Source organism: Ceratotherium simum, chromosome 28 (assembly GCF_057802395.1).
Source record: "Ceratotherium simum simum isolate JZ-2026a chromosome 28, ASM5780239v1, whole genome shotgun sequence".
Taxonomy (NCBI): domain Eukaryota; kingdom Metazoa; phylum Chordata; class Mammalia; order Perissodactyla; family Rhinocerotidae; genus Ceratotherium; species Ceratotherium simum.
Window position 1 is genome coordinate 7,724,696 of NC_141927.1, and position 21,582 is coordinate 7,746,277.

General features: G+C 39.6%; 1 protein-coding gene and 1 pseudogene across 1 annotated transcript; both read right to left on the minus strand.

Moving 5' to 3' along the window:
• Positions 1 to 2,973: 2,973 nt before the first annotated feature.
• On the minus strand, positions 2,974 to 14,456 carry LOC147913298 (beta-defensin 104A-like). Its single transcript, XM_087418239.1, has 2 exons — positions 14,369 to 14,456; positions 2,974 to 3,134 (listed from the first exon to the last, which is right to left on the minus strand). Exons 1-2 carry the CDS (start codon positions 14,454 to 14,456, stop codon positions 2,974 to 2,976), a joined length of 249 nt encoding a protein of 82 aa, XP_087274365.1.
• A 4,180-nt stretch (positions 14,457 to 18,636) lies between these two features.
• Positions 18,637 to 21,183, minus strand: LOC106803548 (beta-defensin 15-like; annotated as a pseudogene).
• Between the last annotated feature and the right edge of the window lie 399 nt (positions 21,184 to 21,582).

The following is a 21,582-nucleotide window of genomic DNA, read 5'->3' on the forward strand; positions in this document are numbered from 1 at the left end:
CATGTTTCCTTTCTCTAAGAAGGACCTGGATTGCAGATCTGCTCACTGAGATGATTGCTCCACCAACCTTACTCTCTCTTTCAACTTCAAAAAATACAAGTGTATAAATTACTAAGTGAAAAATATCCAAACTTGTATCTTCTATCTGTCGATTTTCATTAGGGTACTTTCAAATGATTATTTGTCTTCCATTTTGAAGCGTAGCCTACAGATCTGTACCCGTCCTTCAGAGAAAGAAGAAAAGTAGCAATGTCATTGAGTTTCTGAATGTGTATGTAGTATATCAAATATTTCTTGCTAATTCTGGAAACAATAAAACAAAAGACTCTACTTCAGTTCTTTTGCTATTAAGCCATGACCTTAAAATAGTGCGACTTTGTAATTCACTTCAGAGCTGAGAGTAGCTGTTCATTAATATGACCATGTGAATTACACTGAGGGGGTGCTATTTCAGAGTCCATCCCCTTTAGAAAGTGAAAGGATGGGACACCAGGTCAACAAGCAAAAACAAACCCTGGGGTTTCTCAGGGCAAACCAGGATGTAAGGCCACTTTGATTTTATCTGATTTTTATCTGGTGATGAGATAGTTTTTCTCTCTGCTTCTTATCCCACTCTTGACCATTAACATTGGTGGTAGTAATTAAAGTTTGGAGAAGTCCTTTGCTTTTTTTTATGGTAATATTGGGAAGGGCAGCATGGCCTCTCAGCAAAACATCAAATTGAAAACAAGAAAGGAGACAAAAAAATAATCATCACAGACTGGATGCAGAAGTTGGCTCTGTGCTTGTAACTGTTGTTTGAACGGCCATATTGCAGATGGGAAATCAAGGTAGAAACCTTCCCGTGGCTATCCGCTGAGTGGGAGAGCTGGGATTCGAGCACACCATGCTGTGCTGCTCTGATGTGTGCTGGGATGTGGGGTCTGTGCCTCGCCCTGCCTAATACCCTGACCAACTTTGGGAAAGCCACTCTGAGCCTTAGTTTTCACACCTGAATCATGGGGACAATGCTGCTTATCCTGCCTAATTAAGAAGTTTATTGTGAGAATTAAGAGATTACCTACGTGGAAGTACATTGTAGAATACAAAGTGTGAGAATAATGAAGAAGTCCACCAAAGCAGTAGAGAAACAACTAAAGGACAACGTAACGTTGAATTTCAAACAACCAAACCCAGTGTGTGGACCTTTCAGAATTGTGGCTCTAAGAAACCAACTCTAATAAAGGTACTTATGAAAGAACTAGGGTCATTCAAACACTGATTGGCTATTGAATTATAGTAAGGACAGGCCGGCTAGGTGGCGTAGCAGTTAAGTTCACGTGCTCTGCCTCAGTGGCCTGGAGTTCACCGGTTCGGATACTAGGTACGGACATACCCACCCCTCATCAAGCCACGCGGAGGTGGCGTCCCACATAGAGCAACTAGAAGGATGTACAACTATTACATGCAACTATCTGCTGGGGCTTTGGGGAGAAAAAAGGGAAAAAGGAGGAAGATTGGCAACAGATGTTAGCTCAGGGCAAATCTTCCTCAAAAAAAAAAAATATATATAGTAAAGAATTAGTGTTGATTTTTTCCAGGTGTGGTAATAGCATTGCGGTTATATTTTTTAAAGAGTCTTTTTCTCTGACTTATATATTCCAAAGTGTTTTCTTATGAAGTGATATGGCATCTTGAGTATTTTTGGAAATAATCCAGGAGAGGGAGTTTATCAAGGGATGAAACAAGATTAATCAAATGTTGAAGGTAAGTGATGGCCACACGGAAGCTCATTGTACTATTTTTGGCCAATAGGACACAATGCAACTTAATAGCTCCCAGGTAGCATTGCGTACATCTATTAGGAGGCACATAAATTCAGGGGATCATCTTGTTTATTTTAGTGGTTATTTACATTCATTGGCCTGATCATTCTTTCCCTAGGTGTTTGAAAAACAGTGATATTCTCAGGCTGGCCCTCTGGTGTAGTGGTTGAGTTCGGTGCACTCCACTTCAGCGGCCCGGTTCGCGGGTTTCCTGTGTTCCAATCCCATTCTGATCCCAGGTGCAGAACTATACCACTTGTCAAGTCATGTTGTGGCATCCCCCCACGTACAAAATAGAGGAAGATTGGCACAGATATTAGCTCAGGGCTAATCTTCCTCAAGCAAAAAAAAAGGGAGATCGGCAACAGTTGTTAGCACAGAGCAAATCTTCCTCACACACACAAAAAAGTAATATTCTCATTCTATCACTCCTTCTACGTTTATTAGTTGGACGACTTTTGTAGAGAGAAGCTTTTCCTCACAAACCATTTGGTTACCCTGAAATACAGTTTGAACAGAAAAGGCAGGTCAGAGCTTTTATTACTTGCCTTTCTCTACCAGTTATCAGGACATGAGTCTGGATGCATCCACTCTATACTGCCCACTGGCAGCGCCTTTCTCGGCTGCCATCTGCTGGATGTGACCCTGCACAGACATGCCCCTGAGTCAAACCCTACCTTCTGATCACATAGTATCTCTTATGTTTTTCTCCCCAGAGGTCTATGTTTTGAATTATAGTGTATGCCAAACAAAATGCACTTAACATTGGTTTATTTTCCATTTTAATGGACACAAGACATATATAACTGCTGAGCAGAACTTCTGATCTGAAAAGAAAACCAATATTATCAACATCAATTGATATGATATTCAATTAGGTTTGTGGCTGATTAGATATATTTTGGGGTTCATGTTTTAATGTGTTAAATTCTCACTTAAGCTGCATTGCTATCCTCATATCACAACCAGACAAGGTTGTCTGGGGCTCAGAAGGCTGAAGCCCCATATTCTGCTGTAACTTCCTACATTGGCTCTACATTGAGTGAACGTGCAGCAAGTCTTCACTTAATAATTAGACTGGTGGTGCCACTAGGGATATTCTAGCTGTGAACACTCCAGAAGGGAAGGCTCAGAGGTCCAGCTGTCGGTGACTCTAGAGACCTGGACTTCAGTATTTTACAGGATTCGATGAGTTGGCATTCCATTTTTTCAAACAGCATGGATAGGTGTTGGGGCATCTTCCAATTTTCAATTCCTCTTTTTTACAATTCCTCCGGCAGCGAGCAGTCCCATAACCACATATCCTGTCTGCGTCAAGGTCACTTCTCACTAAGGAACAGAAAAGTCAGTGTGATTAATTGTGTCCAAGGAACAAGAGGGAAGACTTTGGTGGAAGGATTTTTTTTGGGGGGATGGAGAGACTGTAGAGAATGCTGGGGAGTCCTGGTGGAGCAGACACATGGTGGTGGTTTCCCCAACACCCCCACCCTCTTCCATTTTCCCAGCTTCTTGACATCACCATCTGATTCTCTTCCAGCATGATTTTGTAAAAAAATATTAATTGGTTCATGTCACAGCTCTCCTTAAAATCCCTACAAAAGTTTGCTATTGGTTTTTGATTAAATCCAACCAAGCCCCTTACCGTGGTCTACAAAGCTATTGTGCTCTGACTCTGCACCACCTCTTCTGATTCATGCTGTTTTACGGGGTCGTTATTCTCCTCACCTCACTGGTCTCCCTTCAGTTCCTGAACATCAGCTCTGGGCTATCTCAGTGCCTTCACTTACACTGTTCTCTCTGCCTGAAATACTTTTCTCCTCTTCCCATACTGACCTCTTTGAACCTTCATCTCTCAACCTAAATGTTACAATGATGGAGAATTCGGCCCCTGTTATTAAGTGCCCCCAAACTCTTCCTCCCTATACAATGTTGTTTATTCTTTCATAACAGCTATCCCAAGTTGTAGTTGCATATATATTTTTTTTTAATTTGGTCTTCTCATTTGGATTCTAAATTCCCTGAGTGGGAAGACATTGTTTATATCCCATACTCACCATCACATGCTCACTCAGTACCAGTTGCACTCATGTGATGAGTAATCACCTGTTGAGAGCACAGTGGGATAGACTGCACTAGACTAAGGCAGAGTAGACTTGAGGGGAGGAGAGGAGATAGAACCATGATCTTTTGGCCCCTTGGCCCAGAGCACTAAGCAGGAGATATGCGGTTAGTTACTTGAAGTCTCAGGGAGTGCTCTCTGAGGCTGAGAGTGGCTGTTTGAACATACAGCTGCCTCACATGGCAAACTGGTTGCATTATTCAGTCAGGAGAGCCCAGGAGCATGTTTGATGGTGGAGGGGAAATGTGGGTGGTGGATCAAAAGAGCCTCCATGCAGAACTTTGTCTGAGGAGTTTCTGCAGTCAGGTGCCTCCTGCACTTGGCAAGAACCAAATATGGAGATGGTGTCAGGAGAATTCTGGAAATGGAGGGCCTGATGTGCACAATGAATGCTGAACATGGCCCCTTTATGGAAGTCCAGACCCAAGGTCCTTATTGCACCTGAGCACCTAGCCCTCTCCCTCCCCATCTGTCCATTTTCCACAGAGAAGAAGGGGAGAATAACTCCAAAATGCTGCTTATCCTTGGGCTGGGGTTTCATGGTTTTCCTTTGTCCTGGTTAAAAAAACCCTCCTATTTGCAATGCCGATCTGTGTGGGTTCTTTGATCAGGGTGCAGGTGAGGATAAAAAGCATATTCACAAAGTAATGCACTGGGCAGAATACTGAAGAGGCTCATGGTTGGGACGTCCTCAGTACTGCGACTTCCATGGAAAAGCAAGCCCTGTGGTCAGAGTCGAAGACAATGAAGAAAAGAGTGAGATGAGATGAAATGTTCATTATTACAGGTGATTATGTGGAGCCTGGTACCAGATATATGACTTCTGACATGTTTGGAGCCAGCTACTTTACACCATGCAGATAGAAAAAGAAGAGGAGGGTACTGTGTGAGCTCAGGGACAGTGAAGCATAGGGTAGGAGCAGAATGGACCAGAAAGAGAGTACAGACCTGAAAATGCTGGATTGTCACTTTCAAGCAAGCTCTCATGGTCCTCTATTTAGAGATGGGAATAGAGGCCCAGAGAAGGGAAGTGACTCACCTGAGGTCACACAACAAGTTACTGTCAACACTGGGACCAAATCCCAGCTTTTGTGTCTGAGTAAACAGAATGCAAAAGAGAAAACACATGCTCTGAATTCAATCTATTCATCAAGCACCATACATTCCAGGGTAGACCAAATTACACTAAGTCTCCTTCTTATATAACTGATTGCACTCCTGTGCATCCCTCCTCCAGTTTTGAGGGCGTTTCAACGGGCTGGAAGTGTGTAAAAGCAAAAGTTACCAGAAGGGGGAGCAACAGGAGATGAGGGGTGGGCAATCACTCTAGTTCATCACCACCAGCATTTCCTTCCACATTTCCTCCATATCACCCACCTTCTCAGGGGCTTTCTCACAATTGGACTGTAGAGGCCAACCTGACCCAGCCCTCAGCAGCCCACTGAGAGCAATGGTAACCAGCTCTGCATGAACATCCCTCTGGTTCTGGAGGGACCCAGACCTGGCTTTCTATCTCAACAGGTTCTTTGTCTTGTGATCAACGGTTGATGGGAACCTGTTTTGTGATAAATAAATTACTATCATACATTAACTGACCTGGAATATGCTGATAGCAGAATTTCAGAGAAGTGTCCATGGGAAATGTCCCAGGAAGAAAGAACAAGGTAGAAAGAGTTAAGCTAAACATGAAACTCTGAGATAAAGAAATAACCCATCTGGACCACTGTAGGGACACACTCTAGAAAGGGACAAGCAGTGCAGGCCGGACATCCCTTGGGGCCTAGGGAAACTACCGAGGAGCTTGGGGAGAGGACTACAGGTTCTGTGAGTCGGAACATTTGGTTTAATCCAGCACAGCTAGACTTGAGCGGCTCTGGGAAAGTTATTTTCTCTCACAGGTCTGTAGAACATTTGACTCAGCTTTTAAAAGGAAGGAATTAGACTGGATGATCTCTCACGTCCCTTCCCAATCTAATAGTACAAAATTGTATGCTTTGGGGTACATAGATTAATATAGAAGTCAGCACACTGCTGACATCTCCATCTAACTTTGAAATTTCCTCAGCAGACTCCAAAGGTGGCTGCTATTTGTGTTATCAATAAACTTATTTTTTACCTACTGAAATCATTGCTTTCCTCTTAATTCTAATCCCCTGACTTTATATGAAAATGTGTCATACCATTTAGGAGGGTGAATAGGCACTCCTTCTGTGCAGATCAAAGCTGTTAAGAGGGAGGCAGATGGGGGCCAACAAAGGGAGAAGGCATCTATTTCCACAAAATCAACAATGATTAATTTTATATTCCTGCAATGCAATAAGTATGATTAGTGAAACCCCAATGATATTTAGATCCCTATGGTTTTTGAGCTATGAAGCCTTGCTACAAGAGGTGTATATAAGGACTGCCTTTTACTGCATTTTATTCATGGTCTCAATCAGGGAAAAGTGATTAAGAAGGTTGCTTGACCCCACAGGATTTTTATTCTTAGTAAAGTTTTTTCTTTACCTCCCATCCTCTGCAACTGTATATATTTCTAGCTGAGAGTCCCTTTTTACCTGAAGAACCTTGGTAGAGTAGAAGAAAAATAGTACAGAACAGTAAAAGTATCCTCATGGTACAAAGGTTGTTGAAGAGATGCAGAAGCAGGTGTGCGGAAAGTACGATCAGGCAGGAAAGGAGCAGCTCTATTTATGGGCAGAGTGCTGCTGCTGATTGTTGAAGCTGATCAAAAACCAGTGTGCACTGGTGAGCACTCACTAAGAGGCCGCACAAGGGGCAGGTGTTAGGGACATCAGAAGTGTCAGCGAGACAGTGTTCAAGGTAGGGGGTGGATTATTGCTTGGAAAGGACCATTTAGAAGGAGTTGTTTGTAACCTAGCACAAGTCACGTCATTTGTTTCTCCATCTGAAACAAGAATTGGAATAGATGATCTCTGAGATCTCCTCTGATATGGGTGAGGGAACTTTCAGTTCTTTTCCAGTTCAAGTGACATTAAATTGCCCCAGGTAAATTTCCGTCTTAGCTTCTTGCTGAAATAGTGGTGTAGGCAATTGGAGTAAAGTTCATCAGTCGTGAGACCCCTCTGAATTACAGACATAAAAAGAAATAAAGATATCATGTCAAAGAGTAGAATGGTGTAGGACATGGTGAGGTCATGAATGACGAGAAATCTCAGCATGTTTCTGGAACAGAAAGCCTGTGGGTTGAGGACAATAGGTATCTCCAAGGAGCAGATATCAAAGGAATTTATTGTGGGAAATGCCTGTCAAGGATGAAGGGAGAAGGAGCAAGATTGGGCAGGGAAAGACTTCCACCACGTTGTGGGTCTGACACCTGTGAAAAGGTGGGGTGGTGATGGGTAGGAAGAGCCTCAGACTGCAGTGCAGAACATCTCAATATTGCTGATGGGAACCCCAGAGCGAAGGGTGACCTTCAGAGGAGTCCTACATCAGAGGACTCGGCCCAGCTCTGGGTCTGCTTTGTGTCTTCTTACTGACTGGAGACAGTGGGGAGAGAGTGGCCTGGGTGGGGTATTGTCGCCTCACAGCAGACAAACCAGAGCACCACAATGTATGATCCATGGGCTCTCCCAGCCTGTCACAGGCTGGCTTTAGGCATCTTTGTTGAAGAGCCTTATGGTGAAAACAACCTATATTCTAGGTTGTCTACGTGATCAAGATTCTAAAGAAAATTGGCAACTTCTGATCATAATAAATAGAAAGTGGCTTTTCACAGAAAGGAATTCAAATATAGATATTAAAAAAAACAAACTTCAAAAGAAATCCAATATCTTCTTAGAAAAAGAAAAAGATATATATGACTTTGCTGGGTCCTTAAGAAGTATCTGAGACTTCTGGTTTCAGCTGCTACATGAAAAACCTGGAAGTCACCCCTCCTACTCTTAAAATAAGAAAAACACTGAACAAACTAAAAATCAATGATTTTTCTTGGACCCATCAGAGAACTGAAGTCACACAGTGAACTGCCACTCCTAAATTTGGAGAGAGGCACAGCCGAGATGTGGTAACCTGGAGCAGAAGCCACTGGAGCAATACACTGATAGGGACACTTGTGATAATTTTGATTAACTGCCAGAGGATGAGTGTGGACTGGCATGAAAGTGAGAAACTACTGAGTGCCAGGTACTAAGGGAATCCTACACCTTCCTTGGTTTGACTCCAGGAAACCCATCAGGTTACCATGGTGAAGAGCCCAAAAGGAACCAATGGTGGCTCTAGCAAAGAGAAATAGAGAGTAATTATGTGAAATACGTTCCGAGAATTCTCTATAGCAAGAACTTACTCTTCAGGGAAAATGACTTTACCAGAGCCATGTCCCTCCTGGGGGAAGGGTGTTACCCTTACTCCAGCCCCATCTACCCTTCCCATCTCAACTGAGTGTGGGGGAGAAGCTAAGAAATACTGGTGACAGTCACATTGCAGGGACACAGGCCAGGAAAAAACTGAGGTTTAATCCTAAGATTGTAGAATGTTTCCTCTCCCTCATGCTTTACCACCATCCAACAGGGCTCAACATAATAATAGAAAATTACACCTGAAAGAGCTGGAGGAACAGACTCTATTTAAACTGTGCTTTTTTTTTTTGTTTTGCTAAGGAAATTTTGCTAAATCCTAAAATTTTGCTAAGGAAAGATTTGCCCTTTAACTAATATCTATTGCCAATCTTCCTCCTTTTTTGCTTGAGAAAGATTAGCCCTGAGGTAAGATCTGTGCCAGTCTTCCTCTATTTTGCATGTGGGTCACCACCAAAGCATGGTTGATGAGTGGTGTAGGTCCGCACCTGGGATCTGAATCTGTGAACCCAGGCCACCAAATTGGATTGCACTGAACTTAATCACTATGCAATGGAGCCGACCCCTAAAATGAGTTTTTTAGGAGAACCCAACGACAACAGAGGACACAAAAACAAGAACATTAGAGGAAATTGAAGCTTCTAACAACTATAGCTACAGCAAACAGTACACACAGCCCAACTCCTAGCCAATTTAACATAAAATCTCACACTAGATTCCTATTTACCACAGTTCCTATTACCCCATACATCATGTCTGGCTTTCAACAAAAAATTACAAAGTGTGCTAAAGGCAAGAAGAAGTAAATTCTGAAAAAATAGACTCAGATGTGACAGAAATTTTTGAATTATAACTGTGAATCTAAAATAACTAGGATTAGTACACTAAAGGTTCTAATGGGACAAGTTGACAACATGCAAGAAGAGATGGGTAATGTAAGCAGAAAGAGGGAAACTCTAAGAAAGAATCAAAAGGCTGGTGCGAGAAGGTCATAGAGAGTTATTTTTTAATGGGTACAGAGTTTTAATGTTGCAAGATGAAAAGAGTTCTGGAGATGGATGGTGGTGAGGGTTACACAATATGAATGGAATTAATACCGCTGTGCTGTATACTTAAAAATGATTAAGATACTAAATTTTATGTTATGTGTACTTTATAACAATAAAAATATTGCAGATAAAGAAGAAAATGCTAGAAATCAAAAAGGTTATAACAGATATGAAGAATACCTTCAATAGTTACATCAGTAACCTAGACCTAGCTGAGGAAAGAATCAGTGAGCTTGAAGATATGTCAATAGAAATTTCCAAAACAAAAATTCAAAGATTAAAAATATGAAAAAGAAAAGAAGAAAAGAAATATCATATTCAATATCCAAGATCCATGGGATAATTACAAAAGGTGTACATATGCTTAATGGGAAAATCAGAAAGAGAAAAAAGAGAGAAATGAATGAAAGAAAAAATTAAAGTAATAATTGCTGAGAATTTTTGAAAATTAGTGAAAATACCAAATGACAGATCTATGAAGCTCCAAAAATGCCAAGCAAAATAAATAGCAAAAAATCTACACACAGCCGTATCATATTCAAACTGCAGAAAATCAAAGACAAAGAGAAAATCTTGCAAGAATGCAGAGGAAAATAAACCACCTTACTCTTGGAGGAGCAAGGATGAGAATTAAAGTGAAATCAGAAGCCATGTGAGCAAGAAGACAGTGGGGTGGAATATTTAAAGTGATGAAAGGAGAAACCACTAACTTAGAATGCTATACCCAGCAAAATTATCCTTCAAAAGTGAAGGGGAAATAATAACTTTCTCAGACAAACAAAAACTGAGGGAAGTTTTCACCAGTCAATAGGCCCTTCAAAAAATGTTAGAAAGAATGTCAGAAAGAAAGGAAATTATATAGGTCAGATACTTGGATCTACCTAAAGAGTATATAGAAGAAATACATGAAGGTAAAATAAGATCTTTCATTTTTATTATTCTCAATTGGTCTAAGACACAACAGTTTGTTCAAAATAATAATAACAACAATGAATTGGCTGATTACAAAGCATAGATAAATGAAATGGATGATAGCAATGCCATAAGGACTATAAGGAGGAATTGAGAATACTCTGCTATAAGGTACTTCACTACATGGGAAGCAGTATGGTATTATTTGAAGGTGAACTTAGATTAACTAAAAATGTATTTGCATAAATCTAAGTAACCCTAACAAATAAAAAAAGTATAATTGATATGATAAGAGGGGATAAAATGGAATCATGTAAAAGGCTCATTTAAAATAATGGAAAGCAGAAAAAGGGGGGAAGAAACAAAGGAGAGATGCAATGAATACAAAACAGTAGAAAATATGGTAGATATTAATTCACCGATATCAGTAATCACTTACCATCAATGCTTTAAATATACAAATTAAAAGACAAAGACTATCAGGGTGGATCACAAAACAACACTCAAGTCTACATTGTCTACAGGAAACCCAATTTAAATATGAAGATAACATAGATTAAAGTAAAGGGATGGAGAAAAATATACAGTCTTATGCCACATAATAACATTTCAGTCAATGACAGACCACGTATATCACAGTGGTCCCAGAAGATTATCACCATGGAGTCTAGGTGTATAGTAGGCTATACCATCTAGGTTTGTGTAAGTACACTCTGTGATGCCCTCACAATGATGAACTTGCCTAATGATGCAGTTCTCAGAACGTATTCCCTTCATTAAGTGATGCATGATTGCACATGCTAATACTAAACAAAAGTTGGAGTCACTTTATTAATTTCCAACATAGCACACTTCAGAGCAAGAACAAGTATTATGGATAAAGAGGGGCATCTATAATGATAAAGGGGTCAATTCTCCAAGAAGACATAACAATCCTTAATGTATATGAACCTAAAAATGGAGTGTCAAAACAGATGTCACAAAAGCTGATAGAATTTCAAGGATAAATAGACAAATTTCCTATTATATTTGGAGACTTAAACACCCATCATTCAGCAACAACAGATCCAACGGGCAGAAAATCAGTAAAGTCATAGGTGACCTGAACAGCACTATAAAAGGCTTGATCTAATTGACAAAATAGAATGCTTCATCCAACAACAGCACATTATTTTCAAGCTCACATGTAGCATTTACAAAGATAGACCACATTTTTGGTCATAAAACACATCTTAACAATTTTAAAAGAATAGAAATCATATAATGTCTGCTATCAGACTACAAAGAATTAACAATATTGAAGAGATAACTGGAAAATCCCCAAATATTTGGAAACTAAAGAACACAGTTCTAAATAACCCCTGAGTCAATGAAGAAGTCTCAAGAGGAATTAAAGCAATATTTTGAACTATGGGAAAATGAAAATTCAATTTACTGAAATTTGTAGGGTGCAGCAAAAGCAGTGTTTGGAGGGAAAGTTATAGAATTAAATGCATATATTAAAAACAAGGACAGGGCCGGCCCTGTGGCTTGGTGGTTAAGTGCGCGCGCTGCAATGCTGGTGGCCCGGGTTCGGATCCCGGGTGCGCATCGAGGCACCACTTCTCCGTCCATCCTGAGGCCGAGTCCCACATACAGCAACTAGAAGGATGTGCAGCTATGACATACAACTATCTACTGGGGCTTTGGGGGGAAAAATAAAAAAAAAACAAACAAACAAACAAAAAAAAACAAGGACGACCTAAGATCAATAATATAAGTTTCCACCTTAGGAAACTAGGGAAAAAAGAACATTTAAAGCTTAAAGAAAGCAGAAGAAAAGAAATAATAAAAATTAGAACAAGAATTAATCAAATTGAAATAGAAAAATAGGGAAAATCAATGAAACCCAAAGCTGGTTCTTTGAAAAGATCAATAAAATTGACAAAGTAACATGTTTCATGACACTTTCAAAGACAATAAGGAAGATATGCAAGGAGTACTACTACAACAGGATTTTTAGTACAGGAGAGAGAGAGAGCTCAACTCAGAACACAGTAAGGACAGGTAGGAATTTATAGCCATGGAATAGGGTGGGGGTCAGTGGATGGAAAATTACTAAGAAGAAACATCAGAGGGGGGAGGGATCTGGCTAAACTGACACAAGAGGATTCTGGCAAAAGGCAGGCCAGGGTAATCAGACATTGAGGGAGTTGATGAAGAATTTCATCTCATCAAAATGCCAGCCAGCTATTTAATAGATATTGACAAATTCATACTAAAATTTATATGAAAAGGCAAAAGACTCAGAATAGCCAACACAATACTAAAAGAACAAAGTTGGAGGACGGACACTACCTGATTTCAAGACTTACTATAAAGCTGCAGTAATGAAGACAGTGTGGCATTTGTGAAACGGTAGACAAATAGATCAATAGAACAGAATAGAGAGCTTGGAAATAGACCCAAACAAATGGAGTCAACTGTTCTTTGTCAAAGAAGAAAGGAACTTTAATGGAGAAAGAATAGTCTTTTCAACAAATGATACTGGAACAGTTGGATGCCCATAAACACACACAAACACACACAAAACACAAAAAAATGGAAACACACCTTACACCTTTCACAAAAATTAAATCAAGATTGATCATAGATTAAATGTAAAAAAAAACCTATAAAACTTTGTATCTAAGAATGGAATTGGTTTCATCAGTAATACAGTTATGAATATGTTACTGTGTAATATGTTACAAACCAGGCCTTAGCAACTTATCAGAGAAACTTAAGATGTTTAGAAATTTTTCTTTTCAATTAGAATAAGAATTCTTCTCTCAACAACTATCCAGCCACCAAGCAATCTGTAAAGTCTCAGTGTGTGACATAACTCTATTTTTCATATCCTTTGAAGGTCAGCCTATTTGGATTCAGGCTAATGTAGGCCATCAATTATAGACATAACAAAGTTGTTGTGTGTTTTCAGTACATTAAAAAGTGAGAAAGTTGGGATAAGCTTATAGTTATAAATAGAAAGCTTACATATATATGTATTTAAAAGCAAACTTAAAAGATCCACTCCATATTAGAGGGGAAAGAACAGGTAGAAATGAATTATTGGATCTTTACTGGAATAATTTTGGTGTGCTTGAATTTTACCAAAGAATTCACACTCCCACCCCCACCCTACCCCCACAGTAATGAAGCTCCTCTCCAGCTCCCGGGTGCTGCAGTGGTGTGTCAAGACTTCCACCACCACCCAGAGGTAATGAGGACTACCCTCCCTCTCCATGGTGTCAGTGGAGGCCTCCTGTGGAGAAATAACAAGGCGTTCTTACTCTTACCAGCAAGGGTAGTTATCAGTGGAGACCTAGTAGGGAGCTGGAACTCCCCCTACTCCCACCTGTCACCCCACCCACAGCAATAACAAGAGGTGCATCCCACCCACTCCAACCCCATGGGGTCTCAACAAAGGTCAAATGGGGAACCTGAACCTGAACTTCCTTCCCACCTGGCAGTAACAAAGTGGCACTCCCTCTTCACCTGCAGGACCCAGGGGAAACAGGAGGCTTAAATAAGATCCAGAGTCTCATAACTTAATAAGAAAAATGTCTAAGTTTCCATTTAAAATAATTCATCTACCGAGAGCTACAAAAATCTCACACTGAATGAAAAAACAAGCAATAGATGCTCGCGTCAAAATGAGACAGATGAGAGAAATATCTGACAAAGATGTTAAAACAGCCATCAGAAAAATTGTGAAGACATTTTTATATGTGAGTTCTCATATATCTGGCAACCCAGTTTCCCCTGTTATTAACATATGGTAAGTTTGTGGAACTGATGAACCAATACATTATTGCCAATTAAAGTCCATACTTTACTCAACTTCCTTAGTTTTTACCTAATGTCCTCTGTCTGTTCTAGAATCCAATCCAGGATGCCATATTACATTTAGTTGTCGTGTCTCCTTAGGCTCCTTTGGACTGTGACAGTTTCTCAGGACTTCCCTCTTTTTTCATGACCTTGACAGTTTTGAGGAATACTGGTCAGTGATGAATGTCCCTCAACTGGGATTTGTCTGATGATTTTCTCATGATTGTATTGGGATTATATGTTTGGGGAAGGAAGACCACTGAGGTAAATGGCCATTCTTGTCATGTATTACGATCACATACTATCAACATGACTTACCACTACTGATGTTGACTTTAAACACCCGATTGAGGTCATGATTCTCAAGTTCCTCCCCTCTAAACTTACTCTTTTTCCCTCTTCCCATACTGTAATCCTTGGAAGGAAATAACTATGCACTAGGTAGTCTTTTCAGACTTAAGGAGTGGGGAATTATACCCCACTTCTTTGAGTTCATAGTATCTACATAAATTATTTAGAATTATTCTTCTAATGTTTCTTCTTCCCCATTTATTTATTTATTCAATAATTTATTTATGTCAGTATGGAATCATTGTCATGGATATTTGTTTTATAATTTGGATTATAATCCAATAATACTTATATATATATAAATATATATTTAGGGAAATGTATATATTTCCTTAAATTAATCCACCTTTTGTCATTTGGAGCTCTTTCAGTTGACACTTGTATCCCTTTGACTCCTATAGCTTTTTGTCTGTTTGTTTTGAGTACTTCTGTATATTCTCACTCTACAAATCGCTCTGGGTTTATCTTGTATATTTCCTGTTCTAGTCCTAGAATTAGCCATTTCTCCAAGGATCCTTGGCTCTTTTAATTGGAGAATGATATTAAAAAACAGTATCTGGGTGCCAAGTGTGCTCACAGTTGCTGAAGTGTTGACATTTCTAGGCTGTCTCAGATAGAGCGGGGAAATAGATGTATGTTTAATAACCCATATATATATACACATATCTTTAAATATTTCTATATGTAACCATCTGTATCTATACTAAGGTAAACATGAGTTTATATTGACGTCTCCAACTCTAATCCATCCCAGATGGATCATTCTAACTTTTCCTTGCTTATCTGTAAACTGTCATTCCAATAGTCAGAAACCTGGCTCCCACCATCTACCATTCATTTACTCAGTTGTTCAATTTCAGTGTACATGTATAGCGGTATCAGAATTGTTACTCGTTTGGTACATAAGAAACCACATTATCAACTAGAGTGCAATATTTCATACAGCTCCTTTTGTCTTTAGACTTAGAGATAGCTCTCATTTCCAAAGCTATTTAGGTCAACACTTTTCCCCCCACTGCCTTCAATGAAGTTGTTTTATACATTCAGAATACAGTTAGATTGTTTTGTCACATTCTGCCTTCCATCCTGTGCTAGCCCTGACTTCCTAAATTATTTCTCTTAATTTTCAGAGTGAACCTCAGTTCACTTTTTGTGCTGCAAAGTTCTAAGTGTTTTAACAAATGCATAGTATCATACAGAATAGTCTCATGGCCCTAACACATTCACTGTTCATTCCCTTGCCAGCCCTCAACTATCCTATCTTTTTTCCTTTCCAGAATGCCATAAAACTGGATTGTGCAGTATGTAACATTTTCAGACTGGCTTCTTTCATGTAGCAATATGCACTTAAGATTCATACATGTCTTTTTGTGTCTTGATATCTTATTTCTTCTTTTCCATGAATAATATCTCATTATATGGATGAAACACAATTTGTTGTCAGCTCAAGTATTGATGGACATCTTGGTTACTTCCAGTTTGGGACGATTGTGAATAAGAGCTGCTATAAACAGTTCAGGCAGGAGTTTGTGTGGACACCAGTTTTTAAATCAGTTGAGTAAAATCCTTGAGAAAGGTTCAAAGTAATTTAGTGGAGAAAAGACAGCCTTTTGAACAAATGCTGCAGGAGCAATAGCACATCCATAGGCAAAACAAAAACAAAGAAATCTTGACCATCTCACAGCTTTCAGAAAAATTAACTCAAGATGCTTCCTGTATTTCACTATAAATATGAAACTATAAGAACTTAATAAAAAAGTATAGGAGAAAATTTTAAGCATCCAGAGTTATACAAAATGTTCTTAGACCTGACTGAAAAATCATGATCCATAAAAAGAAAATAAGCCAGACTTCACACAAGTAAAAAAAAAAAATGTTCTGCAAAAGATCCTGTTAAGAGGTTTAAAAGACAAGCTGTAGATTGGGAAAAGTATTTGGAAACCACATATCCAACAAATGATTAACTTCAAGAATATGTTAAGGATTCTCAAAACTCAACACTACAAACAAAACAAACAAAAAAGCAATCCAATTAGAAAAGGAGCATGAGGCAGATATTTCACTGAAGGAGATGTAAAAATGGCAAATGAGCAGGCCTGGCCCAGTGGCATACTGGTTAAATGCTCATGCTCTGCCTTAGTGGCCTGGGGTTCTCAGGTTCAGATCCTGGGTGCAGACTTACACTCTACTCATCAAGCCATGCTGTAGTGGCAACCCACATACAAAATAAAGGAAGATTGGCACAGATGTTAGCTCAGAGCCAATCTTCCTCAGCAAAAACAAACAAGCAAAAAGGGCAAATGAGCATGTGAAAGGATGTTAAAGATCATTAGCTTTTAGAGAAGAGCAAATTAAAATCACAATGAGCTGTCAATACACACTTACCAGAATGGCAAAAATAAAAAATATTGTTAACTATTTTTAGCCAGTGCTGGCTAGAATGTGGATGAGCTAGATCACTCTTCCATTGTTGGTGGGAATGTGAAATGGTACAACCACTCTGGGAAAAAGTTTGTCATTCTCTTAAAAACTAAACTTGCAACTACCATATGACTCAGCAATTGCACTCCAGGACACTATCTCAGAGTAATGAAAACTTATATTTGCTTGAAAATCTATAGACATAAATGTTTATAATAGCTTTATTTGTAATAGCACCAAACTGGAAATAACCCAGATGTCTGTCCTTGGGTGAATGGCTAAACAAGCTTTGCTATATGTAAACCATGAAATACTACTCAGCAATAAAAAGGAAAGAACTACTGATGCATGCAACAACTTTGAAGAATCTCCAGGGAATTATGCTGCGTAAAAACCCAATACCCCAAAGTTACAAACTGTATTATTCCATTTATATGACATTCCTGAAAGGATAAAATTGTAAAAATGGAGAGGAAATTAGTTTTACTGGAAGTTAAGGAGAAGATGGCAGCAGAAGGAGGAGGTTATGGCTGTAAAATGGCAACATATGGGGTGTTTGTGGTGATGGAAATATTCTGTATCAGTGTCAATATTGCACTATAGTTTTGCAAGATGATGCTATAGGGAGAAACTGGGTAAAAGGTATTGGAGATATCTCTTTATTATTTTTTACAACTGTATGTGACTCTACAGTTGTCTCAAAACAGAAAAATGTCATAAAAAGCGCCATTGTTTCCAATAAGATTAAGTACATTGACTTTGAGGAATTAAGAGGGAGGTAAGGCAAGATTTCTGACCCAGCAGGGAATCATGGCTGGATCTTAAGCTGAGGGAATATGACAGGGAATCCTTACTTGAACGAGGTAACATGCGAGCTTAGAGTCAGAAGGTAATTTGGCAGTTAGCCAGTTCCTAGGAAAATAGTAGAAAGTCAATTCAGGACCAGGATCCAGGACACTGGAGCTACTGACAATTATAGAGATATTTATAATTCCTCTGACCATCAGTAAGTTTGATTCCAGACTTATGGATAAGCGACAAATCCACAGGGAGGATTTAACTGTCTCCAAATAAAGGCACGGAGTAAGATAATTAGGCAGGTATGTGACACATGAGAGTCCTTGATTAATAGATGATCTACCTAGGGGCCAGCCCCGTGCCGTAGTGGTTAAGTGTTCTCGCTCCGCTGCTGGCTGCCCGGGTTCAGATCCCGGGTGGGCACCGACGCACTGCTTGTCAGGCCATGTTGTGGCAGCATCCCACATAAAGTGGAGGAAGATCTGTAGGGATGTTAGCTCAGGGCCCATCTTCCTCAACAAAAAGAGGAGTGTTGGCATGGGTGTTAGCTCAGGGCTGATCTTCGTCAAACACACACAAAAAATTGATCATCTACCTAACCATTTAGCATTAATATAACTATCTAGATATATGTTCATTATCTATTCATCAGCTGTCTATCATCTGTCTCTCTATCTATCCATCTATCTGTCTATCTATTTCACCAGGTTGGTTGGGGCTCACTGCCTGAGAGCAAGCTGGTGGTCTGTTGATTCTACTTTCTTCCAGTCTCCTTTTAAAATAAATATCAGATGGCTTTGGGACAATTCCCTCACCAAATATGTACAAAAATAATCCAGGAGGCAGGGACCATCAAGGTTAGCTACTCATGTTCCTTTTCTAAGTGAAGCACTTGACAAATGGATAAAAGACAGTCGTTTGTTTTTATTGAAATGTCTTCTTACTGAAAAGGCCAGAATAAAAAGAACACGAAGCTGGGCCATTCCTGTTGCTCTGGGAAGTCTGAGTCTTCAGTCTTATTCATTTTTCTTTACTTTCCCACATGGTCAGAGTGTCAGACAGCATTTCAGAGACTTCCCGCAGAGAGCAACAAGTTCTTCATTTTTCTAACAAGATTTCAGGGATCTCCCTTTAAGATGGTAGCATTTCTCATCAAAAAACGCACTCCTGGCTATACAAGGGAAGGAAACACCTGGATTAATTCTCTTCTCAGGTATGTCTAATTACCAGGTACAGTCATGTAACTAGTTAGTGAAGATTTCTTTATGAGCTGTCCTAGTGCCTTATCCTGCCAGTAGATGAGATGGCAGGGGAAATATTCTCTAACTTGTCAGTCTTTTTGTCATAGAGGATAAAAGACCAGGCAGAATAGATTTGTCTTCCAGCATTTTGGATTAGGCTGTGTAGGGGATTTGGGAAATAGAAGCTTTTCTTCTTTTATCAAAATCTGTTGAAGTAATTACCACCTTGTTCCCATTAACACCTCTGGAGTCAGTAACTTCCTCAAGGCACTCTCAACATGCTACGTGGTGAGAAAAGAACCAGACCTGAGATAGGGGAGATGGCCTGATACTGGAGTAGAAAACAGTAAATATTTAGAAAGAAAAAATCTTACTGTAGTGGGTAGTAAAGAGATTGTTTGGAAAGTTTCAATCTGATTTCTCCTCCACATTCCATCAAATATATTCAAAAGCAGGAAGGGCAAGTATGTTTGGAGTGGTTCTCTAAGACTTCTCTTCTTCCATTCTGCATAGAATACAGGTTCAGGCCTTAGTACTTTATCAGTAGCAATCATAACAGTAGCAGACTTCAAGTTAAGGAAAGACAGCACATCTTATCAGAATCAACATTTTAGAGTTGACTAATTTGGGTATATATAATGAAAGTGTCAGATGGACCTAAATTGCAATTAATGTCAACATATAAAGTTGCCTGATTCACATATATGTAAAACTAAAACCAAATGGATTAGTGCGAGCATGAGCGATAATCACATCTAGCATCTATATATAAGTTCATTAATATAAATACCCCAATATTTCAGACCTCAATCAACTGTGGCTCCCACTGCAGGGGTCTGTACTCTCTCTGCCTTCCTAATATTGTAAGACTATCTCAGGCTGGAGGTACTGGATCTCACTCTGACAACAGTCCTTGTATTGGATCCAATTCACAATGATGGCCCAGAAAGAGAAAGCCTCTGGAAAGGGAAAGAGCATCCATGCCTACAAGGCTTCTAATGGATAATTACAGAGACACACCTAGAGGGTAATGTAACTCTGTGTGTGTGTTTGTACATATGGCATATTAATAGGTCGGTTTCACTTAGTTATATTAGATAAATTTATATTATATAATTTTCCATTGTGTTGACTAATTATAAAAGGTGTATGAGTGATCTGAGCAGGACACATTGGTCAGATTCCAGTGAATACATCAAATACAGTGGAATGAATGGCTCCCCATAGGTGCTGGCTCCCCATATACTTGGCACAGAATCTACTCACACAGGTTTGTTGCAAAACAGACCAGAGACATGCAGAGCTGGTGTGTAAATTCTGAGCATACACAGGGGATACCACTGGCATCTGGCACAAATTTGGGCTCCTTGTGGGTTCTGGAAAGCCCTTTCCTCAGCTCCCTAGAAACCTAGAATGAGTCTAGTCTTGGACTTTAATTTTGGGGAAGGTCCAACTGGAACCCTTGGAGGTTCCCAAGAGCAGGAGAGAGTGACGAAAGTTCTGACATGGGAAGGACATCTCCTCTCACTGTGACAAGACAGAGTTGGGCTCATTTCTGGCTCCACTCCTGCTCCTCTGAATGACCTTGAGAAGCTGCTTATCCCATCTGAGGCTCAATTTCTGCATCTGTAAAATATATGTAAATGAGGCCTGCCAAGCCAAAAGAGTTGCTCTGAATATCACTAAATTAGAGTTATGACTCAGTGCATTCAAGGCACTGGCATTGGAGAACTAAATGCATTTCATTATGTGGAATATTTATCACAGTATCCAGCTTTATAGTATGGGATTAAGGAATGGCAGCTTAAGTTTTGCTATTTTACATAATGCCATGATTGACATGAATACACAGTGTCTGTAAACTCCATTTTTTTCTCTTCCATTTCTTCCCTTCTCTGTGTCTCTTCTTACCTATGTTAATCTCTATCACATCTATTTTTTAAAAGATCAGATACCATTGCTTTTAATTTTTTTTTCAAATTTTTGTCTCGTTAATGAGCATGAGACTGGGGACCAAAAGGCATCTTTCCTGGCATAGCTTTATTTCTTAAAATCTCTGACACCTCTTCCTAGATAATAATGAAAAATGCAAAGGATTTATGGAAGAGGCATTAGAGGAAAGTTGCCTCCTGCAGCAAACATCCCCCTGCAGGAATACTGGCCAAGAGTGCCTTTGCATTCTAGAATTGATAGCATCCTGTTACTCACTGAGGCAGACCCTCTTTCTGGGCCATCACCTACAATAACCTTCTCTGCAGAGAAGTTCATTTTACCTGGGGTCAGAAAGAAGAGAACAGCAAAGAGAAAGAGGAACATCCTCATGACTTGCAGGATCTTGAGAGATCAGCACAGTGTCCATGAGAAAAGAGGAGCAAACACCTACATTTATGTATTTCTCCAGACCAAATTGCATCTTGATCAGTGAGGCATGTCAGAAATGAGGATGTCTCCATGCTCTGCTGAGTAGAGCATACACACCTCAGTGGGTGTCACTCAGTCTACAGCTCACTGCTTTTCTGGTCCTGGAAAGTTCCCAAGAAGGAAAATGGAGATGAAAGGAGGATAGACTAGGGTGTACATCGGTGACCAAGAGTAGACACATGATTTAGCAAGAAGGAAAGGTCTGGAATCTGGGAGTTTGGATTGTAATCTTGACTATGCGCCTTAACTGCCTCAGTTTACTCATATGTGAAATGAGAGTAATTACATAATATTATCGTG